General features: G+C 40.7%; 1 protein-coding gene across 4 annotated transcripts; it reads left to right on the forward strand.

Moving 5' to 3' along the window:
• The first annotated feature begins 183 nt into the window (after positions 1 to 183).
• On the forward strand, positions 184 to 26,775 carry CENPN (centromere protein N). 4 transcript variants are annotated; one of them, XM_058528342.1, is made up of 11 exons: positions 184 to 304; positions 3,767 to 3,947; positions 5,944 to 5,989; positions 11,839 to 11,898; positions 12,198 to 12,274; positions 18,423 to 18,599; positions 20,174 to 20,275; positions 21,837 to 21,900; positions 23,291 to 23,403; positions 25,720 to 25,846; positions 26,106 to 26,775. In XM_058528342.1, the coding sequence occupies exons 2-11, from the start codon at positions 3,777 to 3,779 to the stop codon at positions 26,186 to 26,188; spliced, it is 1,020 nt and encodes a 339-aa protein (XP_058384325.1). In that variant the 5' UTR covers positions 184 to 304; positions 3,767 to 3,776; the 3' UTR covers positions 26,189 to 26,775. The 4 variants fall into 4 exon arrangements, with proteins under 4 accessions (XP_058384325.1, XP_058384324.1, XP_058384327.1 ...); XM_058528341.1 differs by lacking the exon at positions 184 to 304 and adding an exon at positions 314 to 416; XM_058528343.1 differs by lacking the exon at positions 184 to 304 and adding an exon at positions 925 to 2,413.
• Positions 26,776 to 27,999: the final 1,224 nt, after the last annotated feature.

Consider the following 27,999-nt stretch of genomic DNA (forward strand, 5'->3'; position numbering starts at 1 on the left):
GGAGAGCGAGTCCACGGAGGCACGGCGGGGCCTAAACGACAAGCAGAACCGACAAGCCAGATTTTGTGACTGAGATTAAATGCATCTAAAAAATATTCTCTGCTAAGAGGAGTGACATGGGGGCTTGCCGAGTTTCACTTCAGCCGCTCCCCCCAAGCGGCCCCCTGAGCTGGGGTACAGTCCAAAGTTTGGGCCCCCCCCAGTGGGCGGGGCTCGAGGGCGGCGGGAACTGCAATTGGTGGCTTTGAAGGTGCAGCGGGCGGGAACGGCTGCTGAGGAGAGGCACGGCTGGCGATGTGGGACGGTGAGACAGCCCCTGCCGGCCTGGGATCGGGCCTCGGAGGGTGGCGGGAGCCTTGAGGAAGCCCATCCCAGGCCTCTGGGGTGACTTTTTCGCGACTGCCGCCCGTCCCAAGGTGCGGGATTGCCGCTAGGTCTCGGGCTGGAGGCGGGGGACCAGGACTACGGTTGAGGCTGAGGGGAGAGCGGGCAGTGATGCTTCTCGTGATGTCACATCCGCCCGTGGTGGGGCGGGGTGTTACGTAGGGCGGGCGTTAGTGTCGGAGCCGCCGGAGTTGTCACGTGACGAGCTAGAGGACTGTCCCCGCGTTGGGTGGCTGCTATGTCCCGAGTCGGGTGCTTTGGTATTTGGTTAACCCTGGCTTCCATCCTTTTCCATCGATGCAGCCTCTCGCATTACTCCTTATTCTCTTTGTGGCAGCTCTTCAGCGGTGCAGATCTACAGGAAAGTTACTTAAAAGGGCTGTTTTTTGTCGTGCTTTCATTCAACAAATGTATGTTGAGCATCTGCTGTTTGCACTGTACTGCTGAATGCCAGGAAGTGAAAAGAAATTAGATAATCACAGGGAATCAGAAGAGTGTACTCAAGAGTTTTCCAATTTTATTGGTGAGATTGAGTGCTCTTTTTCCACCAGAATTCTTTAGGATAGCATTCTGCCAGCTTTACCCAGAATTAAGACTTCTGAGGCACTCTGAAAATGCAAAATCTCGGTGCCCTTCTACCCCCCAGTTTAAATGGATGGGGCCCTGGAATCAGCATTTTAGCAAGCCCACCCCACCCCCCATCCCCCCCCGTTGTGATGGGAGAAGTTGGCTCGATATTTCACTGACTCTTGGACAGTAATCCTTCCCAGGTGGTTTATCTCCTTAGGCACACTGCTCCGAGAGAGCATCTAATAGTTCATTCCACAAGTGTTCATCATCTAGGGATATAGCTATGAATGACACAAACATAGCTCCTAGTGGAGCTCAATAAAATACTGTAAAGCAGTAAAGTCATCAATAAGCAAGATAATTTCAGATAGTTCTGTAAAGACAAGCAGTGGAAGGTGGGGAATAATTATACAATGGGTGGTCAGAATAAGTCTCTCTAGTAGAAGCCATCAAAGCTGAGACCTAAATTACCACAAAAGCTGCCCATGTGAATATGTGCAGGAAGAACCTTCTAGGCATGGGTAACTGCAGGTACAATGGCCCTTCCTTGGAAAGATTGTTTTGTATTAGAGGAACTAAAAGGCCAAAGTAGCTGGAGCTCAGAAAGCCTCAAGGAGAAAGTGGTAGATGATGGGGAAGGAGGCAAGAACGAAGCCACACAGGGCCTTGAAAGCCACGGTGAAGATTTTAGTCTTGACGTTTAGGTAGGTTTGTCCTGTATCTGGACAAGGAAATAGATCAGGCTCAATTTTCATGATCCTGATTCTGTTCTCTTGTTCTTAATTCAGTTATTTTTCTCTTGCTAAACCATTCCTAATAGTTCCTCTTTTTGTTTCAACTATTGTTTTCAGTGTCTTTAAAATATAGTTAACTACCCATATCTTTTTGGAAGTGGTCAATGGTAATAAATTATATGCAGTGTTCAACAAACACTTAAATGGTAGAAATAAGTCACAGCCAGGATTCTTGTAGGGGGATATGCCTGTGTTTGTCCTCAGAAATCCTGTAGTTGTGGTGGAAGCAGGTGAGAGTGACTGACTGCTGCCTCTTATCTTAAACACGGACACCAGGGTCTGTAGGCTCTTTCCTAGAAGATAGGCTGTTAAGGGAATTTAAAGTCTGCAGATATCCTGCTTAATCTTTGTTTAGAAATCATGCTTGCCTGCTTTTTTATGTTCTCTATTTTAAAAGAGAGAGAGATGTCCATCAGTGACCCCAAATCAGGTAGCAGAGCTGAGATCAGCTGTCACCCATGGCCCCCAGCTTCTGCCCTGAGGAAAGTAATAAAAGGGCTCAGAATCCCCCCTCCCTATGCCACAACTTGAAGACAGCCACTAAGTCATGCTTCTGAAGATCTTTGCCCTTGGCTGTTGCTGAAGGAGCCACACTAGATTTGAAGCTCAAGACCTTTTGGACAGTTGAAGAATCTTGCCTTCAGACCTGGGGCAGGAAAAGTGAGGTAATAGCTCTACGTTAATTGGCGAGGCCTTAATGGAGAAAGAGATTGCAGTCCTCTCCTCTTCCAGTCTTACTGAGTCCTGTAGGCTCATAAATCCAGCTGTTTATTCAGTATCTCCACCTGGAGTCTAACAATTAACCTTAAAATTTACATGGTCAAAACGGAATTCTTGAGCTTTCCTCTGCCCCCACCCTCAGTAGAAACTCTGTTCTTCCAGTTACCTCGTAAAACCTTGGTATTATCTAGATTCCTCTCTTTCTCTCATACCCCACATCTAATCCATCAGGAAATCCTGTGGACTCCCTCTTAAAAGTATATCCAGAATCTGGCCTCTTCCCACCACCTCCACTTGGGTCCACCATCATCTCTTACCTACATTCTTGCAGTAATAATGTAGCTGCTAGCTGGCCTCCCGCTTCCACACTTCCTCCCAGACTACATTCTCAGAACACGAGCTAGACTGATCCCGGTAGTAAACCTAAGTGAGGGCATATCCAGCCTTTTCTCAAGACCTTCCCGCAGCTGGTTTCTGTCAGAATAAAAGCCATGATCCTTGCAGTGGCCCTCAGGTCCCTCCATCGTCCCTGGCCTCACTTCCTCCTCTGTGCCTCCTCACTCCGGCCTCCCTGAAGGCCTCCTTCTCCCTGTTCCTTGAAGGCCCCAAGGCTTTTGCACTGGCTGTTCCCTCTGCCTGGAAAGCTCTTCCACCAGCTAGCCACATGGCTCACTCTCTCTCCTGCAAGGATTGGCTCAAATGTCACCCTCTCTTTGAGGCCTACTCTCTGCACCCCCACCACCCCCACCTTCCCCCCAGCCTGCTCCATTTTCACTTCTACTAGTTTCCTAACACTGCTCCTTTTTTTCAGCACAGCACTTATCACTTTTAACACATTTTGTGATTTTCCCGTTGCCTCTCTCTCCCAGGTAGAATGGACACTCCCGACTGGCAGGGATTTTTGTCTTTTTGGTTAAAGATGTATCTATCCCCAGTGCCTAGAAAAGTGCTTGGCACACACAGGTGCTCAGTAATTTGTTACACAAATCAGTACATGAATGAATGATTTACATATCATTGCCATCAAAAAAGATCAAAATACTCTAGCCAAGAAAGGAGAGAGAAAAGTAATTTTTAAAAACTTAATCATATTTAAATATGCAACTTAAGGAGAAAATAAAGTCCTCCAGTTGAAACACTCTTTGCAGAGTGCCTGAAAAAAGGTAAACATTTGAGTGTTTGACCTACAGATCAAAATCCCAGCTAAAAATATAATGCTAAAAAATTCACCATTAAGTTAAACTTTTGTATTTGGTTAATACTTTGTTGTGCTGTTTTTATTTTTGTTTTTATTAAAGTGGCAAAGAGATGGATGAAACTGTTGCCGAGTTTTTCAAGAGGATCATCTTGAAAATCCCAATGATTGAAATGATGACAATCCTCAAAACCTGGGGTTTTCTGTCTGAAAATCAACTGCAGACTGTAAACTTGCGGCAGAGAAAGGAATCTCTTGTTCAGGACTTGGTTCTGCTTTGTGAGGTAACGATGTCCAAAATGATTCACCTTAAACATCATGCTACCCCTTTGGGTTTTTTTTTTTTCTTTTCTTAGTCCAACAGAGATTTAAAGCAGCTGCTAAGCTGTGAAGTGATGAGGGCTATGTACTACTATAGTGGAGAAGAAACTAATTTTAATTGGCTTTTTCAACTTACAAAGAATGCTTACAAATCAATAAGGAAAAAAAGTGAACACCATGAGAGAAAAAACAATTGATACAAGTTAAAATAATAATGAGCAGTATTCTTTTTTTACCTATCAGATTGTCAAAGATGAAAAGATAATAATACTCAAATGTGTTGGTCAACTTGTGTGGAAAGAGACATTCTTTCACATGTATTATTGGCTTTTTGTATTAAAATGATTTCAGGCTTTCAGAAAAGTTGCAAGTATAGTACAAAAAATTTTCCCATATTCTGGTGTACCTGTCCCTCATTCACTTTTTTCTTTAAACCATTTTTATTTATTTATTTATTTATTTTTGTGAGGAAGATTAGCCCTGAGCTCACATCCGATGCCCATCATCCTCTCTTGGCTGAGGAAGACTGGCCCGGGGCTAACATCCATGCCCATCTTCCTCTACTTTATATGGGACCCTGCCACAGCATGGCTTGACAAGCAGTGTGTCGGTGCGCGCCCAGGATCCGAACCTGTGAACCCCGGGCTGTGGAAGCAGAGTGCTCGCACTTAACCGCTATGCCGCGCCCCGGGCCGGCCCTCCTCATTCACTTTTAAGTAAATAAACTTTATGACCCAGCAATTCCACTTCTGGAAATTTATATGGAGAAAATAATAAAAAATAAGGAGGTGTATATAAAAATTATAATTGAGAAACATTTATATATTTAGTTATAAATAAAGATGTTAACTAGCATTGTTTAAAAAACAAAACATTGGAAACTATATTTAGGAGATTAGATAAATAATGATACAACCACATAACAAAGTATTCTTCAGCAATTAAAAACAATAAACTAGATCTTTGTGTATGACATTGAAAGAAACTATATAATGTGCATACATATAAATGTATATGTATAGTCTCAGCTGGGACGATTTTGTGTCCCAGAGGACACAATGTCTGGAGACATTTTTGGTCGTCAAAACTGTGGGAGTTCGGGGCTGGGCCGGTGGCACAGTGGTTAAGTGCGCCTGCTCCACTTCGGCGGCCCGAGGTTCACAGGTTCAGATCCTGGGTGCACACTGCTTGTCAAGCCTGCTGTGGTGGCGTCCCATATAAAGTAGAGGAAGGTGAGCACAGATGTTAACCCAGGGCCTGTCTTCCTTGGCAAAAAGTGGAGGATTGGCCTGGATGTTAGCTCAGGGCTAATCTTCCTCCCAGAAAAAAAAAAAAACAAACTGTAGGAGTGGGGTGCTACTGACTTCTAATGGGTAGAGGCCAGGAATGCTCCTAAACATCCTAGGACAGCTCTCCACAACATAAAATTATCTGACTCAAAATGTCAGTAGTGCCTGGTTGAGAAATCTTGGTGTAGAGGAAGTCTAGAAGGATACAGTTGATTAAAAAACAAAACAAGATACAGAGAACAGATTGGTGGTTACCAGAGGGGCAAGGGGGTGGGAGGAGGGAGAAAGAGGTAAAGGGGCACATGTGTGTGGTGATGGGTGGCAACTAAACTTTTCACAGTGAACATGGTGTAGTCTATACAGAAGTTGAAATATCTGTACACCTGAAATTTATATAATATTATAAGCCAATGTTACCTCAATAAAAAAAAGATTTAAAAGTGATAAATGAGGAGTAGATTGTGGAAGAACAGTTATGAGTGTCTGTACAGAGACATGAATCGGATGGTGTATTTGTTACTTAACTGAAGAGCATAGATTGGAGACAGGTTGTCAGTAAAGTATTGAGAGGGTGCTCATAGTCTGTTCTAAGCAATCCTAAAATGTGCTGTACATGGGGTAGAACCAAGCTTATCATCACGTTTACTACGTATTTTATCTTCTCTTTCAGGAGAAGCGAGCAAGTCTCAATGACGCAGCCCTTTTAGACATTGTTTGTAAGTTTTGGTGATTTCTATTTACACTTAAGCAATCCAGTTTCATCACAGAGGCAATTTTTATATAAGCACTCAGATTCTAGAGTCAAGTTGACCTGGTTTCAAATCCCAGCTCTGTCACCTACCAGTCTTGTGTCCTTTGCCAAGTCACATCTCCTTTTCTAAGCCTCAGACTTTTTCTTTTTCTTTCTTTTTTTTGTGAGGGAGATCAGCCCTGAGCTAACATCTGTGCTAATCCTCCTCTTTTTGCTGAGGAAGACTGGCTCTGAGCTAACATCTATTGCCAATCCTCCTCCTTTTTTTTTCACCAAAGCCCCAGTAGATAGTTGTAAGTCATAGTTGCACATCCTTCTAGTTGCTGTATGTGGGACGCGGCCTCAGCATGGCTGGAGAAGTGGTGTGTCGGTGCACGCCCAGGATCGAACCCCGGGCCGCCAGTAGCAGAGCGTGCACACTTAACCGCTAAGCCACCGGGCCAGCCCAAAGCCTCAGACTTTTTCTAAGTGAAATGGAGATAATAATAGCACCAACTTCACAGCATCATTGTGAGAGTTAAATAAGATAATGCTTGAAAAGCTCTTAGCACAGTAACTGGCATATAATAAGCACATAGCAAATATTTGTTAGGCTTTGAATTATTAACAGAATTTGAAAGTATATTTTTGAGAATTTGTTCTTATTACAGTGCAGCTTGTAAGGAATGTAAGGATTAAAAGTGACTGGACTTGCATGTGGTGTGATCAAGAGGGGACTCAGTGGGAGAGATACTCATTGCTCCAGGGTCTGCATGTGCATGCAACTAGAAGGAAAGTAGAGCCCCTTGCTAAGATAGAGAACACTAGAGATGGACAAGTTTATCACAAAGATCATGAATTAGTCTAGGAGGGGTTCTATTTGAGGAAATGTCTTCATTTGTATTTAAGTCTTTGCCATTTACCATGAACTTTTACATGATGTTTAATAGAATAATTAACAACAAAAAATTTTAATTCCCATTATTATTGTAACAAGCTTATTCAGAGATCAATTAGCGGGCTGTCTCAACTGAAACACAGAACCAAGGAAGAAAATACCAGAAAGAAACAAAAACCCTTTGGATGCTGTCTCTTTGGCAGGCATCACATTGTAGTTGATTACACCTATATTAGACAAAACTAGATAATCAAGAATTGTCAGGCTATTAGTTCTTTGAAAAGATAAACAAAATTGACAAACCTTTAGCTAGACTCACCAAGAAAAAAAGAGAGAAGCCTCAAATAAATAAAATCAGAAATGAAAGGAGAAATTACAACAGACCATAGAAATAGAAAGAATTATAAGAGAATAGTATGAAAAGCTATACTCCAACAAATTGGATAGTCTAGAAGAAATGGATAGAATTTCTCCAATCTTAGAATCACACAACCTTCTAAAACTGAATCAAGAAGAAATAGAGAATCTGAATAGTCCTATCACTAGTAAGGATATTGAAAACAGTAATCAAAAACCTACCAAAAATCAAAAGTCCAGGACCAGACAGCTTCCCTGGTGAATTCTACCAAACATTCAAAGAAGATTTAATGCCTATGCTTCTCAAACTCTTCCAAAAAATTGAAGAGGAGGGGATGCTCATTCTACAAGGCCAACATTACCCTGATACCAAAACCAGACAACACCAAAAAAGAAAATTACAGACCAATATCACTGATGAACATAGATGCAAAAATCCTCAACAAAATATTAGCCAATCAACTACAACAATAGAGTAAAAGAATCATACACCATGATCAAGTGGGATTTATTCCAGGAATGCAAGGATGGTTCAACATCCACAAATCAATCAACATGATACACCACATTAACAAAATGAAGAATAAAAACACATGATCATCTCAATAGATGCAGACAAAAGCATTTGACAAGATACAGCATCCATTTATGATAAAAAGTCTGAATAAAATAGGTATAGAAGGAAAGTACCTCAACATAATAAAGGCCACATATGACAAACCCACCGCTAACATTATACTCAAGGGTGAAAAACTGAAAGCTATCCCTCTAAGAACAGGAACAAAACAAGGATGCCCACTGTCACCACTCTTATTTAACATAGTATTGGAAGTCCTAGCCAGAGCAATCAGGCAAGAAAAAGAAATAAAAGGGATCCAAATCAGAAAGAAGTAAAACTGTCACTATTTGCAGATGTGATTTTATATATAGAAAACCCTAAAGAATCCACAAAAAAACTACTAGAAATAATAAATGAATATAGTAAAGTTGCAGTACAAAATCAACATACAAAAATCACTTGCACTTCTATACACTAACAATGAAATAACAGAAAGAAAAATCAAGAATACAATCCCACTTACAATCGCAACAAAAAGAATAAAATACTTAGGAATAAATTTAACCAAAGAGGTAAAAAACCTGTACACTGAAAACTATAAAACATTGTTGAGGGCCGGCCCCGTGGCTTAGCGGTTAAGTGCGCGCACTCTGCTGCTGGCGGCCCAGGTTCAGATCCCGCACGCGCACCAACGCACCGCTTCTCCAGCCATGCTGAGGCCGTGTCCCACATACAGCAACTAGAAGGATGTGCAGCTATAACATACGACTATCTACTGGGGCTTTAGGGGAAAAATAAATAAATAAATAAAATTATTATAAAACATTGCTGAAAGAAATCAAAGACAACACAAAGAAATGGAAAGATATCCCATGCTGATGGATTAGAAGAATTAACATAGTTAAAATGTCCATACTTTCTAAAGCAATCTACAGATTCAGTACAATCCATATCAAAGTCTCAATTACATTTTTCACAGAAATAGAACAATGAAGCCTAAAATTTTTATGGAACAACAAAAGACCCCAAATAGCCAAAGCAATCCAGAGAATAAAGAACAAAGCTGGAGGTATCACACTCCCTGATTTCAAAATATACTACAAAGCTATAGTAATCAAAACAGCATGGTACTGGCACAAAAACAGACACACAGATCAATGGAACAGAATCAAAAGCCCAGAAATAAACCCACACATCTATGGACAGCTAATTTTCAACAAAGGAGCCAAGAACATACAATGGAGAAGGAAAGTCTCTTCAAAAAATGGTGCTGGGAAAACTGGACAGCCACATGCAAAAGAATGAAAGTAGACCGTTATCTTACACTATACACAAAAATTAACTCAAAATGGGGGGCTGGCCTGGTGGCATAGTGGTTAAGTTCACGCGCTCCATTTCAGCAGCCCAGGGTTCACAGGTTCGAATTCCAGGCTCGAACTGATGCACCACTCATCAAGCCATGCTGTGGAGGCATCCCACATACAAAATAGAGGAAGATGAGCACAGATGTTAGCTCAGAGCCAATCTTCCTCACCAAAAAAAATAAAAAGTAAATACGTAATTAACTCAAAATGGATTAAAGACTTGAATGTAAGACCTGAAACCATAAAACTCCTAGAAGAAAACATAGGCAGTAGGCTCTTTGACATCGGTCTTAGCAGTATCTTTTTGGGTTTTTTTCATTTGTTTGTTTGTTTTTTTTGTTTGGTTGGTTTTTTTCCCCCCAAAACCCCAGTAGATAGTTGTACGTCATAGTTGCACATCCTTCTAGTTGCTGTATGTGGGACGCGGCCTCAGCATGGCTGGAGAAGCGGTGCGTTGGTGCGCGCCCAGGATGCGAACCCGGGCCGCCAGTAGCGGAGCGTGCACACTTAACCGCTAAGCCATGGGGCCGGCCCAGCAGTATCTTTTTGAATATCATGTCTCACCAGGCAAGGGAAACAAAAGAAAAAAATAAACAAATGGGATTACATCAAAATAAAAAGCTTCTACACAGCAAAGGAAACCATCAACAAAACAAAAAGACAACCTAACAATTGGGAGATGATATTTGCTAATCATATATCCAATAAGAGGTTAATATCCAAAATACATAAAGAACTCATACAACTTAACAGCAAAAAACAACCCTGTTAAATGGGCTGAGGATCTGAACAGACATTTTTCCAAAGAAGATATACAGATGGCAACAGGCACATGAAAAGATATTCAACATCATTAATTATTAGGGAAATGCAAATCAAAACTACAGTGAGATATCACCTCATGCCCGTCAGAATGGCTATTATTAAAAAGACAAGAAATAACAGGTGTAGGAGAGGATGTGGAGAAAAGGGAACCCTCATATACTGCTGGTACGAATGTAAACTGGTGCAGCCACTATGGAAAACAGTATGGAGATTCCTCAAAAAATTAAGAAGACAACTACCACATTATCCAGCTATACCACTCCTGGGTATTTATCCAAAGAACGCAAAAACACTATTTCGAAAAGATATATGCACCCCTGTGTTCATTGCAGCATTATTCACAATAGCCAAGACTTGGAAACAACCTAAGTGTCCATAAAATGATGAATGGATAAAGAAGACGTGGCATATCAATACAATGGAGTACTACTCAACCGTAAAAAAGATGAAATCTTGCCATTTGCAACAACATTGATGAACCTTGAGTGCATTATGTTAAGTGAAATAAGTTAGATGGAGAAAGCCAAATACCATATGATTTCACTCGTGTGGAAGATTAAAAAAAAAACAAAAACATTTAGACACAGAGAATAGATTGGTGGTTACCAGAGGGGAAGTGGGGAGGAGGGAGTGCGAAAGGGGTAGAAGGGCACATGTGTACTGCCATCTGTCGGATGGCAATTAGACTTTGGGTGGTAAACACGGTGTAGTCTACACAGAAATTCAAATACAATGATGTACACCTGAAATTTATATAATGTTGTAAACCAATGTTACCTCAATAAAAAATAAATAAAAATAATTTTAAATAAAGAATTGCCAGGCCATTGCCATAAATGGAGTGGGGTGGGGGGAGATGGGGACACCAAGTCACCAAAAAAAAAAAGACACTAAACTGAAGAAAAGACAAGAAAAGTAATAAGTACAAAAAGCAGAGCAAGCCTTGAATGTTGGGCCCCTCTTTATGGGGTGCAGAGCACCTCGGTCCTAGGTCCAAAGACAGACATGCGGACAGACAGAGGTCAGCGCAGGGACAGAGTAGAGCCAGGATGATAATGTGGTGGGATTGAACTTGAGAACTTCCTAAGCCCATTTTTACCCCAAGATACCCTTAAGTTTGTAACTCCTGAAGGGTGTCTTCTATATCATTCATTCATTCATCAAATATATGCAGAGTGCTTTTTTAATGCCAGCCAGTGGCTAGATGCTGGGAATACAACAGTGAATAAGCAAAGTCCTGTATTCCATGGGATTCTAGTTGGGAAGACAAGCAGTACCCAATTGAACATCTAAATCTGTGATGTAATGTCAGGCAGTGATAAGTGCCGTGAAGGGAATTAAAGCAGAGCGGGATGGGGGGTCGATTTGGGTCAGGTGACCAGGGTGGGCCACTCTGTGTAGGTGGCATTTTAGTTGAGAACAGAATGAGATGCAGGAATAGAGGTGTGTAACGAGCTAGGAGAAGAGTGCTCAGACAAAGGAACGGCCAGTGCAAACACCAGTTATGAAGAGCATGTCCCCCCTGGCATGCCGGATAAATGTGGCATTCTGAGGAACAGACCAGTATGGAAGTAGAATAAATGGTCTGACTAAGTAAGAATAAATGCTACATCTCTACTACATATATTGAGTAATTCTTTATGACTTGGTTTATTTGTCTGGAGTAAATTTAATCCATATAAAATTTATATTTTGAATAAAAATCTGTATAAGATGATTTGTAAATTACTGTTATTTTCTCTACTTTCATATTATTAAAAATACGTCTTTACAAGCATATTACTTGAAAGTTCTGTGATATAATAGTAATAAGTTCTTCTTCCCTCTCTCAGATACTCAATTTCATCGGCACCAGAAGGTTTGGGATGTTTTTCGGATGAGTAAAGAACCAGGTAATGTTTTCCATTTTAAGTTGAACATTTCTATTTCATATTTTGACAACTTAAAAATGAATAGTATGTTCCTCTTAAATCTCTTCTTTCAAAATGAGGTGATTATTATTCATTGATGGGAAAATGAGAAATATATTTGGTGACGCTGTGTTGGAGGTGCCTGCAGCATTTGTGTGATTTGATCATTATTGCTCTTTGAGGTTACCCAAAATGCTTACCTTCAGGGTCTATGCAGATGTATTTATTGAAGACATTGTAGCTCCCTTGATTTTTCTTGATTTTTCTTTTCACTTTGACAGGTGAAGACAGTGACCTTTTTGATATGGAACAATTCAAAAGTTCATTTAAGAAAATTCTTCAGAGAGCATTAAAAAATGTAAGAATAAAATTTATCTGAATTTCCATGAAATTCAATTTCATGGTATCTGTGCACTTAAAATTTGCTACTACCTTGTTTTTTTATCTGTAAGAATTTCAATTAGTGATATTCCATACTACTTTATTCCATATCAAAGACAAACTCTAACTGTAAAAACTTTCATCTCCCCTCACTTCTCAATTTCAGGCGAAATGCTTGTTAAGAACCACCGACCAACAGAACTCTGTAATGATGGAAATGTTCTGTATCGGCACTGTCCAGTACAGTAGCTAGTACCACGTGTGGCTACTGAGCACTTGAATTCTGGCTAGTATGACCGAGGAACTAAAATGTTAATCTTATTTAACTGTAATGAATTTATTTAAACAGTCACGGGTGGCTAGTGGCTACCGTGTCAGTCAGTGCAGCTCGAGAGCACCCACAGAGTCTTCTACTGCCGTTCCATTCCCACAAGCGCCACTTTAATGTCTTATTGTAGGTCGATGCAATTATTTTTTTAACAGCCTCCCCTACTTCAGTCTCTTCCCACCTTATCTGCTTCAGTCCTCCTTGCATATAAAGACATGCCAAAAAATCTGTCACATTCACCATGCTGTGGCCATCCTCTCTAAAACAGTAGTGTCCCCTCTTTTCATACACAAACTCCTTGACCTGACTTTCCATCTCCCTACCTCACCCTTTGTCCATAACTTCTGTCATACTCTCTACTTATCCTCTTGTCACGGAGCATATTCTCTCATCTCCTTTCCTATAATGACCCTTCCGTGTGTGCTTTGAATCCATCTCCTACATCCTCGTAGGGCCTACCTGCTGCGTTTTTCTCTATCCTCTTTCACATTCTTAATCTCTTCCTCTACCATCTCCTGCTCTACTGCTCATAAACATGCTTACGTCTCAGTAAAAGTACATCCATTCCCCATGCTCATCCTCAAGCTCTGTTCTTTCTACCACAAGATTCTTGGAGGAAGATATTTATTCTTGCTCCTGATGTGTCCCTCGTGTGCAGGAAGTCCTGTTGGCACAGTAGTGCTGGCCCCTCTTCACCACCCCGCTTCACCGTTCTCCGGCAGGGGCACTGACTTAACCTAAGAGAGAGCAGAGGACACCTATTCTAGTCTGTTCCTCCAGGGGCAAGGGAGGCCATCCAGAGTAATTCTGCCAGCAACCATTTGGGTAACTGCCTGACTCTGGGTTTGGATATCAGGAGGGCCACTTGCCTGCAGATATGAGCCAGTCACAGTTTCTTGGTACTATAAGTTATATGTTGACCATCCATTTCTTGTGCTCAAGAAGGTCATACTCTCAGACAGTTGCCAGTCAACTCTCTTGTTCCTGAATCTCTGTCTTCTGGTTGTCTTCTGCCCATCCTATTGTCTCCATGACTAACTCCTTTCTTTCACTTCTCCCTTTGCTGGAGCATCTTACAAGGTTCTGCACCCAGCCCTCCTCCAATGAGGTTAAGCTACGAGAATTTACTGTGGTGGGAGAAAGAAGGGAAGTACTTTAAAGGAGGGAGGATAGAGTGCTTTATAATTTCTCTTTCACAAGCTAATGAGTTGTCCCAACACCACTGGTTGATTAATTCAGCTTTTTCCACTGGTTTAACATCATCGTATTCTTCCCATTCATTCATACTTTTAAGAGTCTGTATTCTACTCATTGATCTGTTTCTTCTCATGCCCTCCTGGATCCACTGCCTGCCTCTCATGTGTCAGCACCTGTACTCTACACTCCAGCCAGACTGAATTAAACTTCTCTGAGTTCTTCAACTCGCCATAGGCTGTTCCCTCTCCTTGGAACAACCTCCACCACCCGGACTTTGCACAGCTCATTCCTCCCCATCCTCCTGACCTCCACTTAAAGAGTGCTCCCTCAGAGAGTGCTTCCCTGACCCCCTGGACTGGCTGTCCCCCTGTCCTGTGCTCCTGTCACCATACTCGTCCCATTTTCTGGTTTAACTGCCAGGCTCCCTGAGAGCAGCACCCTGACCATCCTGCTCCCCACTGACACAGGTGAGGGCTCAACAAATGCCAGGGAGTAAATGAATTGGGCGCATTCTTTGCAAACTCTCCATTCCTTTAATTGCTGGAGTTTTTAAAATATTTTAACATCAGTTAAGGCAAGTCTACCCTGCGCCTACCCCCACTGACAATTCTTTATCAAAAATGTCTGACTGCTCTTCCAGAAGAACCTTAGGATCAATTTGTCAGGTTTATAAAACAAAACAAAATCAGCATTTTGAGTGAGGGTCCATTTAATTTATAAATTAGTTCAAGATTTGTGAGCCAAGAGAAGGTATGTCTCTCCTTTTTTTCCCTCTTGTGAATAAGCACTTTTTTCTACCTAATTATTTTTAATTACATTATTTGAAAACTATTCTTACCATGAAATTATAAACTTTCTAGAGATTAAAGGAGAGCCCACCTGGACTGTGAGTGCGGCACATGCAGCTACTTGTTTTAAACAAAGCCTCACGGGCACAGAATCCCTGGCTGGCTCTCCACAAGTGTTGTGGATGTGTGGTCTGGACCCTTCTGGAACCAGCCTTTTTATGAAGCTGAACATTCCTGGCTAACTCATCTTGAGCAACACTCGCGGCAATGTCCCCACTGGACTGCACCAAAAACAGGAAACCTCCTAGAAAGCTCCTCTCTCGGCTCTAATTCAGGGTTTGCGTCCTCTCTCAGTGCCCTCTTCCCATATGTCTTTCCTGCCCCTCTTTTAGGCACCAGGAACTTCTGTTCTCTGAACCCCATGCCTCCCGCCCCTACCATTCTACAAGAAGAGCCTGAACCCTTGTGTTTCCTCCTCCTTTAATGCCCCTGTACTTCAGTTGTTAGATTTCTTCTCATGTCATCACTGCTGGGTTCCAAAAGCTTTTGCCTCCTGAATGAATTTCAGGCCGACTAGCAGGGGAGGCTGGAGGAACAAAGGAGCTTTTTTATTGATCACATCTGTCCTGTTTGAAAGGCTAGCTAGAGAGAGACGTGCTCTGTGCACTGTAGGTTTTAGATGATGAGGATGAACAGGTGAAGCTCCTGTGTCTTCTCTGTCCCTTGTTCCCCTGCTCCAAGCTGGCCCACAGGTCCTGATGCCTATTCTCAATTGACCAAGGACTTCCAGCTCATATTCACTTTCTTCCTCATAACTTAACCAGCAGCTGGATAACCTCCCTTTCCCAAAGGCTGATGATGGTGATATCCTGCCAAGTAGACTCTCCTGGTGCCCAGGAGTGAAGAGTAACTCATCTGTTGCTCTAGGACAGGTGTCCTAACCTTTTTTGTGCCAGGGACCCTTTGACCATTAGTGAAGCTTATGGACCACTTCTCAGAAGAGTGTTTGTAAATGCTGTAAAATAAAATACATAGAATTACAAGGGAAACCAGTTATATTAAAATACAGCTGTTAAGGTATTAAAATACTAAATTGTGATATAGTAATACATGTGCTTCTTTATTAACACAATAGGTAATCTTACAGTGGTTCTAAAAATAACTAGTTTCATAATAGTGATGTACTATTTTTGAGGCATGTGCAACAATTGTAATGTGGTAAAATAGTTGGGATTTCTATGGACAACAGAGTAGCAGGTCCTAAAATTCTACTATTTTGTTGCCTACCTTCACAATTGAAGGAGATGCTAAATTTCATTAGAAATTAGCACAAATAAAGATGTAATTTTTTTCCCTCACCAAGTACGTAGATGCCCTGAATTCTCACCAAGATCTTCAGGTTAAGAACTCCTGCGCTTGAACCAACTGAGTAGAGAAGCTTGTGTGAGAGGGCACAGGGAATATCACTGGAGAGTGATGAGTGGAGCCTGTGGTTCAGGGGATCCAATCTAGAGCCTTTGAGTGCGTGTGTGTGTGTGTGTGAGAGTGTGTGTGTGAGAGAGGGAGGGAGAAGGAAGGATTAACTGCATATCTTACCAGGTAAAACTATTCAAAATACAATATTCTTGGAAAACTTTCAAAGAAAGAAGAGACAAACTAAAAAATACATAGCAATTGTAAAAAGGGAGCACATTTACTCTCCTTTTTCATACCTGTGTATCATGTGGTATAATAATGATAGTCTGTGTTAAATATGTTAATATAGTTAAATATGTGACAATTCTATGTGTTGTAAGTTTCATTTGATTCTTACACTAAACTTTTTTCTAACACGTTCAGTAGCTTATGGGTCGTGACAGGTGGCTGACAGTTTATAGCCTTTAGAAGTACCCTGGCCAGCAGTACAGTCCCAGGTTAATCAGACCAGTTAGGACCCTTGTCTGAACTAGTCACCTAGTTAAACTTGAGCAATGTTAACCTGAGTTATCCTCTGTGAAAAATGTTTTATCCCTGCTATTGCAGGGTGATATCTATTGAGATAGTTTCTTTGGATAATAATAAAGGTCTATATTTGGGCCCTACCTCTTCAGGTATCTCAGTATCTTTACTCCAGGAACGTGAGATGGAACATCTGAAAGCCATCTGGGCCAGGATTAGACTGACTCTGTGGACATCCTTTTCTCTTAGCACACTGATTTTTTTTTTTTATTAATTAATTTATTATTATTTTTTTGTGTGAGGAAGATCAGCCCTGAGCTAACATCCGTGCTAATCCTCCTCTTTTTGCTGAGGAAGACCGGCCCTGAGCTAACATCTATTGCCAATCCTCCTCCTTCCCACCCCACCCCCCCCACAGCCCCAGTAGATAGTTGTATGTCATAGTTGCATATCATTCTAGTTGCTGTATGTGGGACGCGGCCTCAGCGTGGCCGGAGAAGCATTGCGTCGGTGCACGCCTGGGATCCGAACCCAGGCCGCCAGTAGCAGAGCGCGCGCACCTAACCGCTAAGCCACGGAGCTGGCCCAGCCCACTGATTTTTAACCTTTTTTGGATCGTAGACCTGTATGAAACAGCACCTCTCTCCAGAAAAGGGTACACTTAGACATGCACACTCAACTGCGCATTCAATTCAGGAGGCCACAGACCTCTTTCAGCCCGTTCATGAGCCCTCACTTAAATTATCCTCGTTCTAGTCTAGAGAGACTACCTAAATATGTTGAGTGCTACCAATTTGCTCCCTCTAGTAAAAATGTGCTCTCCGTATATTACATTCAATCTTGATTTTACAGGCATTTTTGCTTTTGTAAGGTGACGCAGAGGCTATTCAGAATGAGACCCTGTCCTCTTCCATTCAAGCCAGCAGAGGTCCACTGAGCGCCTGTTGGGGCTGAATGCTATGCTGCTCACTCAGGGGAAGGTCAGACAGAGCCACGCCCTCCACGCCCCGGACTGGGGAGAGTTCCTTTTCTGATGCACTGAGGCAATTTGGAAAAGCAGCCAGATAAAGAGTGGGCAGTCAAAGTAACTGCTTTCTTGGCTAATGCCAGCAGCCACGTTACAATTTCCTTTTCCTGGAGTCAGATACAAGAGGGAGGAAATAAAGAGACGTGGGCGGGCCAAGTGCACCTGTCTCTAATGCCTCCTTTCCAGGGTCTCAGCTCCAGGGGAAAGCTGAGGCAGGAGGAGCTAACAGTCTAGGAGCGGGCTATACAATTCCAGACCAACTGGCATTCATATTTAAAAGCTTAGGAAGGTCTGTCTTTTATCCATGAAATGGAAACCAAGGAGAATTTCCTATATTCTTGCCATATGACTTTCCTTTAGAGTAGTTTTTAGCATCTGAGCTAAATGCATAAAAGCATTAGGATTAGCATATTTTAAGCCCATTACTACATAGAAATCTTACTGTTAAACTTTATAGTACACTCTAGGTCTGTGCTTGATGCTGAAAAGGTTTCGTTATAAAACAGGTATCATTTGTAAGGCTGCCTTACTTCATAAGAAGAATACAGTTTTTCAGGACAAGCTGAAGAAATTATTGAAAAATTTTGATGTCATACTCTGACTGTAGGTTTTTAAATTTTTTTTTTTCAGAAGACTCTTTGCAAGGCATGTATGTGTCTTTACAAAACAACCACAAAATATCTTCCCAAAGATCCCAAAACACTGTAATGAAAAGTAGGAGAAAAGACTGCTGCCAGATCTCAGCCTGTGTGCAAGATGATAGTGACATCCATGACTCCTAAAAAGCGCGTGTCATTAGTGCCACAATGAGATTTTAATTAGGAAACTTAAATCTTTTTTTAATAAGGTGACAGTCAGCTTCAGAGACGCTGAGGAGAATGCAGTATGGATTCGAATTGCCTGGGGAACACAGTATAGAAAGCCAAACCAGTACAAACCTACTTACGTGGTATATTATTCCCAGACTCCATATGCCTTCACTTCTTCCTCCCGGCTGAGGAGCAATATACCCCTTCTGGGTCAGGTATGGAATCAATTACTATAAGCTATAATGTTTTATTATCTTTACCTCAAATATGTATGTAGGTTTAAACTGCTCAGTGAGCATCTGACATAAACTACCACATGTAATTCTTGATCTCCTAAAATAAGGAGCAGAAAGTGTTGTTATTCTACAAGTGGGCACGTGACATAAGCATTGGTTTGGACTCTTCATTAGCGTCTTTTAATCTAGAAATAATGCATGCTTAATGTAAATTCAACCAACATAGAAGTCTCTAAAGATAAACACTCTTCTAAATCTTCATACCCCTTTTTCCAGTCCCATTCACCCAAAATAGCTACTGTTGACAGTTTTGCTATTTCCTTTCAGAAGATGTTTTATTATAAAATCAGAGTGGTACATAGTGTCTACAATTTGCTTTTCTAACTTAACAGAACATTTCCATGTGGTTACATGTGAATATACCTCACTGCTTTTTCATGACTGCATAATTTGCCTATTGATGAACATTGTTTTCATTTCCATTTTCCCCATGTTCTGTACATAAGAAAACTGCTTTAACACAAGAAGGAGCCTCTGTTCAGAGTCTGCTTCTCTTTATGGTTCTGCCTTTGGTATCATGGACTTCCTAGCATCTTCCCCCCAAAATAAGCCATCCCTAAATTGGCCTGGCGACTCCCACCACTTTGACTGTCGGTTAACATTCACAACACAGTGGCACCTCACGTTGCTTCCAGAGCTAGCACTTCAGCTGGTTATAGGTGAGCATCTCTGCCACCCTGGCTCCATCATCTCTATTGCTAAGTGAAGCACCTTGCACTCCAGGGTTGTGGATCCAACGAGCTATAGGATCCCAGCGGGCAGACTTGGTTGTCATTTAAATTCCTTGGCTGTTTACTGAAATGGCAGAAAGATTTCTCCTGCTGCTGACTTCTACTTCCCTTTAACACTTAATTCAACTTTACATTTGGGGTCTCTTCCTTTATAATACATAGCAGTTGTTCAACCACTTACAGCCAGGTGAGTCCACCCTGCCACAACTAGTTTAAGTGTTACCCCAAAAGCTAATGTTCATTTCTGTTGTGTGTCTTAAGGGAAACTTAATTCTACCCTCTAGTTCCAGGTATATATCTTATTTTATTAATTCTGTTTCAGTTTTTTAATTTGTTCCCCCAGATGATGAAAAGCTTTTATAAATTGCATTTAATATGTACTTTTTTCTTCAATATTTGTCCTAAAGCATACATTTTTATGTGGCAGTATCACTGTAGTATTAAATGATTGGTATTCTAAAACAGTAACATTTTGAGCATTTATTGTTTATTCCTAAGTCTGAACTTAATTTATTATAATTCCTAACTTTAAACCGAATCACTTTTCTAAACATGGTACAAAAGACTTTGCATTTATGAGAATCTTAATGCCATTAGCCACTTTTTTGTTTTTTAAGCTTACTAACAGGTCATGAGATTGAATTGTTTTGAATTTCTTTTCACTCAAGTGGAAACTTCACTGCAGCGCCTACATTTTACTTTGACAAATATTATAAACACAGGGACATTAACCCTAACAGTCTTGCTAATTTTCATTTCAAGGCACTGACAGTTGCTAGCAAGCACCATCAGATTGTGAAAATGGACCTCAGAAGCCGATATCTGGACTCTCTCAAGGCTATTGTTTTTAAACAGTATAATCAGGTGAGCCGGTCAATGATTCTCTTTAACGTTAAGTCTCCATTGTCTCTTTCACACTTGAGTTAGAAGCTACGAACAGGTGGGAAAGTCCACCTCCAACAAAAGGAGAGCACTTCAGATATTACTGAAGTGGAGAAAGTTTTCAATTAGTTAAGATGAAAGGAAACAAAATAATTTCTCACTATCATCTTTTTATAATTGTATTGTGTTTTATACTGTTCATTGATTCTATGTTATAGATCCCCGTTTCCAAATCAGCTATTCCAATTAGAATTTATTTTCTCTTTAGAGAAGTAACTTTAGAGAAGTAACTTGACATTGTCTTTTGAAGCTAATTATATTATTCTATTATGCAAGAGAAAAGTACAATTAACTTTTTGTCCCATCAGTCAAGCAGGTGATACAGCAGTTAGTAAAGGAGAGAGCACTGGTTTATTAGGTCCCACCACTTGTTTATTTGTTAAAATCATTTGAATGCATTGTTTCCCTTTAATGATAAGAATGGATCTGGCCTTACTCACAGGCTCACGGGTTTTTTCCTTCGCATGGCATCTGTGTGCTAATATGCTCAGGTGCTGAGCTGTAGGTGGATTTTGTGTCTGTCTGTGTGTGTGTGTGTGTGCGTGAGGAAGATCAGCCCTGAGCTAACATCCCTTGCCAATCTTCCTCTTTTTGCTGAGGAATATTAGCCCTGAGCTAACATCCATGCCTGTCTTCCTCTATTTTGTATATGGATGCCACCACAGCATGGCTTGATGAGCAGTGTGTAGGTCCATGCCCAAGATTTGAACCTGCGAACCCCGGGCTGCCAAAGCAGAGCACTCGAACTTAACCACTACACCACTGGGCTGGCCCCTGTAGGTGGATTTTTAATGCTCTGTGTATATTTTTGAGCCCTTAGATATGTTATACTTATGTATTTTCATCTGTTCTAAGTAGAAAGGAGTGATGGCTCTCTGCAAGCCACTCTTTAAGGAAAAAAATCTAATATTAAGAAGTTAGATAATGATTTTCTTCCATAGCAGCCCCCTCCCCTCTTTCCCACCACAATGGTATCACTGATCTGCTATGACAGTTGCATTCCTAGGAAAATTCACATTGTCAAACACTTAATTATAAAAACAACGGCTTTAGTGAGGGAAAGTGAGAGAGGTGGTTTGAGAGATTCAGACTTACAGCAGGAAAGCTTTTTCCAAAAGGTCTCTCAGTGAGTTTTCACAGTTATCAAGGCATAGCTATAAAGCTGAAACATCACGTCGCAGATACTGCCTTTGCTTCCTCTGGCTTTTGCACTCACCACCCATACTCCTTCCAGACCCATTTTATGTTAACAAAGTACAGAGCTCCTCAAACAAAACAGCCCTGTTGCTGGCCCCAGCCAGCTCTGCCCATATCCTGCTCTAGGAGAAAAGCTCAACTCAGCCTGGATATGGCATCAAATCTCCTTTTGTTGGAAAAAATAAAGATAAGATTTGACATACTTTTATGTACTAAAAACAATATCTATACTTCAAGAAGTTAAAACTAGGAAAATACTCATTTTTTCTTTTTTTTTCTCCTCTAGACCTTTGAAACTCACAACTCTACTACACCTCTACAAGAAAGAAGCCTTGGACTAGATATAAATAGTATGTGTGTTTCAAGATAAAAACTGAAATTTGGAAGTACATTCCTTTTTAGATTTCTGTCACTCCATAAAATATTTATGTATTAGGATCCTGATTCAGAACTATTTACTGCTTTCAGAAAAATTGAAAATTAAATTTCTGTTGAAGGAGGGAAGCTAAGCTACCATAGTTCTCTTTTAGAATGCTAGAATTACTGGAATAGCATCTAATCATAACAACAACAAAAACAAAAATTAACTAATAGTCATTGAGCATTTCTTTTGTACCAAGCACCCAATACTAAGATGTTTATATGTATTATTTCCTTAATCTTCCCAGGAGTCCCATGAATAAGCTCTGTTCATCAGTTAACGGGGTTTCAGAGACGTTTGGTAACTTGCAAGGCAAAGTCACACAGCTAGGAATTGGCAAAGCCAGGAGTGAAATCCAAATCTGTCCGAGTCTGGAGCCCAGGCTCTTAATGTGCTGGATAAACTGCTTCTTAAAGAATCAGAATTATGACTGTATTACTACCCACAGATGACAGGGAGTCTTTCCCTAGAAAACCCGAGAGAGTAGAGTATGAAAGTACTAAAGTGGATCAGAAAGTTCAGAAAAGTGGTAGGACACAATATAAATTTATGAAAATGAAAATTTTCCTATCTCTTACCAATGATTTGACAATAAAATGAAATGGTACAGCCGTTATGAACTAAACATTTCTGTGACTTTCCAAGGGCATAGGACCTGGTATTGATTTCATGTTAAATAAAGAAAGCAGGATACAAAATTGTGTGTATTTTATAATCCTAGTTTAAAAAATACATATCTTTTTGTTCACTTAAAAAAGGGCTGACAGAAATATATTAAAATGTTAATAGTGCTTATCTCTGCGTGGTAGAATTACGGGTGATTTTTATTTTCTTTTTTATCAGCCTGTAGTTCCAACTTTTCTACAATAAGAAATTATTACAGGGCCGACCCCGTGGCTTAGCGGTTAGGTGCGCGCACTCCGCTACTGGTGGCCCGGGTTGGGATCCCGGGCACGCACCAACACACCACTTCTCCAGCCATGCTGAGGCCTCATCCCACATACAGCAACTAGAAGGATGTGCAACTATGACATACAACTATCTACTGGGGCTTTGGGGGAAAAAAAAAGGAGGAGGATTGGCAATAGATGTTAGCTCAGAGCCAGTCTTCCTCAGCAAAAAGAGGAGGATTAGCATAGATGTTAGCTCAGGGCTGATCTTCCTCACAAAAAAAAAAAGAAATTATTACAATCAAGAGAAGAAACAGTAAACATTTAAAAATTATACAGGCAAGTTGAAAGGTTAGGAATGAAAGGAGGATACTTTATGAATGAAATATATTCCTAACAGCTGTTTCTTTTGAAATCTTCCATCTATAGTAGATTCAAGGATCATCCATGAAAACAGAATAGAAAAAGAGAGAGTCCAAAGAGTGACTGAAGAAACTTTTGGACACTATCCTCAACCACGACTAGAATTTGCACAATATAAGGTAGGATGTTGCTATAAACATGAACTACAGGTTAAAAACAAAAACTTTTAGTGGAAAACAGTTCTAAGCAACTGTTTCTTTTTCATTTATCACTTTAATTTTGTATAATAAATTCATGACTTAAAATAGACTTCTTTATCATATTTAGTAAGTTCTGTTAGTGAAGAGGACTTTTGGAAATTTTGAATTTGCCTTTTCATTTCATCGTACATATTAATTCAGTTATGCATAACTGGCTGTGATCTGTACTTTTGAGGGAAAAAAATTGTAGGTTATATCTTTCTAGCCCACCCACACCTAGAGCAATACTTCCATGTAATTGGTGCTCATAAATACTTGCTGAGGGTCGGCCCCATGGCTTAGCGGTTAAGTGCGGGCGCTCCGCTGCTGGCTCCCAGGTTCGGATCCCGGGCGCACACCTACTCACCGCTTCTCCAGCCATGCTGGGGCCGCGTCCCATATACAGCAACTAGAAGGATGTGCGGCTGTGACATACAACTATCTACTGGGGCTTTAGGGGGAAAAAATAAATAAATAAAATTTTAAAAAAAAAAGGATACTTGTTGAATAAAAGAGTGAATAAATAAGTCATTACATAGCCCAGCTGGCATCACATGGGAAAACACCAGCAGCCTAGTCAGAACTGCTAACCTAGCTCATTCCGGGAGTTTGCCACTGCCCAACAGCAAGGCCAGTTGTGGGGCAAGCCCACTGCCACAATAAGAAGAATTTAAGGTTTCTATCATGATCACCCTAATCTAATTCTCATGCTTATCCTCATAACACCTCATAACACCTCTCCTCCCACACCCTCCAATAAAATTCTTTCTGCTTCGGCCCCCTACAGCTATGGGCCACACCTTAAATCTGCCATTGATCTGCTCGCTCAGGCCTCACGCCTGTTTGGTGTGACTGGTTTTAGTGAGAATAGCTGATTGACACTTTTCAAGTTGGGTCCCCTGAATGTCAGGTTTTAACCTAGTTCCTTTAAACAGCTCATACTCTAGGACACTGGTTCTCAAAGCGTAGTCCTTGGAGTGTCATCATAACCTGGGAATGGGTAAGAAGTGCAGATTGTTGGCCCCACCCTAGTCCTACTGGATCAGGAACTCAGGAGGTGGGACCTGCCCTCTGTTTTTACAAGCCCTCTCCCTAATTCTGCACACTAAAGTTAGAGAACCACTGAGCGAGCATAGGTGGGATTTAATCCGCAAACCTTCGCTTTATGCACGTCTTAGAATAGCTCTATTCTATAAGTCAAGGTGCACATTGACTCATACCTGCTACCAATTTTTCCCTACCTTACCTATTTTGAAAAATGTCAAACGTTCAGAAAGCTTACAAGAACATTACAATGAACATCCATTTCCCCTTCGCTTCAGTTCACCAGTTGTTAACATTTTGCCACATTTGCTTTCTTTCTCTCTCTCTTTTTCTGAACCATTTGAGTTAGTTGTATACAATAATCACCCTCTAAATACTTCACCATTCTGCCTCTAAATGTTAAAGATCACTTTAAGTAAAAAAATTTGAAATTAGACTAAGAGCCAAGGTACCTACTGAAGTAGTAGTACTTGGATATTTGATGATACTAAGGGATTGTTATTAATTTTTTTAGGTGTGGTAGTGGAAGGGGGTGATGTTTTTAAAAAGAGTCCTTTTTAGGTCTCTCTTAGATACATACTGAAATATTTACAGATGGAATACTATGGTGTCTTGGATTTGCTTCACAATAATCCAGTGGGGGTGGGCAGTAGGGAAGCAGAGGTGGGGTAATAGATGAAAGAATACTGGCCACGAGCTGATAATTGTTTCAGCTGGGTGATGTGCACATGGCGACTCATTATACTGTGCTCCTTTCTTTTGTATATTTTTGAAATCTTCCATAAGAAGAAGTTAAAAAGAAATCATGATAGTGACTCAAAAGACATGACATTTTTACATTGAAATGACAGATTACAAAAAATAGCGCTAATTTTCCATTAAGAATGCAAACTGTAAAGGTCACTCACAGGCAGAACTCACCTCCGAGGTCTCCTATGTGGAGACCTGTGTCAGGTCTCCACATAGGACTGTGGAGGCACTGTGACACAGACTGTGTCAGGCACTGTGTACACTTGGCATTTTGTGTGTGATACCGTTTAATCTATTGGTTTTCCTCTATGTTTGCAGTTAGCAAATTAAATGGATCCCACTCCCATTAATCCTTATATTTCTTGATGATGAGAATTAATGAAATGAGTAATCTAATTTCATTACATTTTGCCATTCCAACTGTTATATATAATAGTCATTTATAAATATATTTGTTGACAGCTTGAAACGAAATTCAAAAGTGACTTAAATGGGGGCATCTTGGCCGAGAGAGAAGAACCCCTCCGGTGCCTAATCAAGTTCTCTAGCCCAAATCTTCTGGAAGCATTGAAATCCTTAGCACCAGCTGGTAAGTGGTCAGCTTATTTTATAAGCTGTAAGAATGAACAACATACTATATTCAATCCTCTCTTCGCTGACTAATTACCTCTGAGCTTTCTTGGGCCTCTAGCCTGCTATCCCATCATGTCCTGTTTTGCATAGTCTGCTTCTGCACATAATGGGGGTCCATGATCTACCCTCTAATATTGGCCATTTTTAAACTGACTCAAATCTTTGCCCCGTGATTATTTTCATTGTCTTTTCTTTTCCTTTTTTTTAAATTTCAGGTATTGCAGATGCACCGCTTTCTCCATTGCTCACTTGCATACCCAACAAGGGAATGAACTATTTTAAAATTAGAGATAAATAAGATGTATGTGGTTTTTTAAGCATAGCAGCTCCTTCACTATATTGCATACACTGTCAGTTAACAGCTAGCTGAATAGCTTCTGTCTATAAACTTGTGTTTTAGAAATTCTTAATATTGACATTTTAGAAATGTTCAATATAATTTTTGGTGACTGAGTCTTTCCTCATCCACTATGTGTCCCCTCTCTCCCATATCCTGCAAAGCACAGCAGTTGTGGGTCTGTAAGATGTTACAGGATGTCCTTCTTCTCACTCACTCCTGTCTCTCCTCAGTCCTGGAGAGGTCTGGTTCCAATTGCTGGTTTCCAGGGATTTTCTCTTAAGCCTTGGATCATGGAAAGAAGCACCAAGGAACTATACCCAACTCAAAACTTTCTAGGAGAATCATAAAATTGGTCCATCCAGAGGGTAGAGCTGGGTCCATTAAGTAATTAATGTAGGAGGTAGCATATCACATGATCCCCGTTATATAAAATAATGGTTTTGTTGTAAATATGATACTTTTCATAGTCTGTTTTATCATATGTATGGCATTCAAACTGACTAATATTATACTGATTTGTGAATAAAGATATTTAAAAACTGGTATATCGTTACTTTTGATGAAAATTCTTCAGTGATCATCACTAAATAGCATGTCCTCTTATAATAACATTTAAAAATCTAGTCCCTATCCTTACTCCACAAAGGATTTGGGGTTATAAAAACATATGTTACAATTATGATAAAATTAAAAAGTGAGAAAGTCTGGGCAAATGAGAGGAGAATAAAAGAATAGGAGGACAGAATAAAGCTAGGGATAAGATTACCACGTAAGAACGTACGAGTGCCTCTCCAGCTGCTAGAAGAAGACTGAAAATTTGAAGTGGAGTTAGCCAGTGGCCAAAGCAGAGAAGAAAATACCGATTGTCAATGAAGATATTTAAAAACTGGTACATCAGTTACTCGTGATGAAAATCAAAAAGAGGCTTAATATACAGATTTTATGTACAAGCAGAAAAAAAAGGGCTAAACAATGCTTTATGATGTAATGGCATTATCTACAGATTGTAGGTATCTTATGTGAAAAATATGTTTTTAGATGTAATCAGCAAATGGCATAGATACTTCAGTGATCTCAGAGAAAGGCACTGGGTCTGTGGGGACCTAATAATGCTAATTTCCTTGTAGACCACAGTCATGGTTTAGAACATCTGTCCCTATGTGCACACACGTGGTAGGCACTTCTGCTCGGTGCCTGAATGCCTGTGTTAGGTCTGCACAGAGGCTCTGCAGTTCCCGGGATGGTTTCTCACAGGCTCACAGCACTCCCTGGTGCTTGGCAGGGGTGTGCAACTGGAGCCCGAACAAGAAACACTAATTGTATTCTCCAGTCTATGGAGGAATCACTTGAGGCTGCATTCTGTGCCCCTCCCAGACAGGCTGCTGCTTAAGGAAATGAGAATACATGGAATTCTCATCTATTATGTGCTTGATGGTTCAGAGACACATACTGCATTCAAACGTAGTCTGGGGAACATATGGAGCGGTAAATGCAGATCCAAGGACCTCTACAGCCACAGGAATTTACTGCACATTAGGTAGGGTCTCCAAAATGAATAATAGCCATTGTTTATGGAGCATTTACTATGTGACAGGCACCGTGCTAAGTATTTTATATGCATTATCTTATTTTCATAACAATCCAAAAGGCAGGCAGCAGTCTTAGTCTTATTCTACTGAAGTGAACACCAAAACTTAGACTAGTAAGTGGCTGAGCCCACATTAGCCCCAGGCAGTTGAACTCCAGAGCCTGCACTCTTAGACACCCTG

Source organism: Diceros bicornis, chromosome 32, assembly GCF_020826845.1.
Source record: "Diceros bicornis minor isolate mBicDic1 chromosome 32, mDicBic1.mat.cur, whole genome shotgun sequence".
In the NCBI taxonomy this organism is placed as follows: Eukaryota; Metazoa; Chordata; class Mammalia; order Perissodactyla; family Rhinocerotidae; genus Diceros; species Diceros bicornis.

Coding starts and splice junctions, on each gene's coding strand:
- CENPN (XM_058528342.1), top strand. CDS start 3,777: ATGGATGAAACTGTTGCCGAGTTTTTCAAGAGGATCATCTTGAAAATC. Junction 11,899..12,197: donor TCGGATGAGTAAAGAACCAG/GTAATGTTTTCC, acceptor TCACTTTGACAG/GTGAAGACAGTGACCTTTTT. Junction 12,275..18,422: donor TTCAGAGAGCATTAAAAAAT/GTAAGAATAAAA, acceptor TTTTTTAATAAG/GTGACAGTCAGCTTCAGAGA.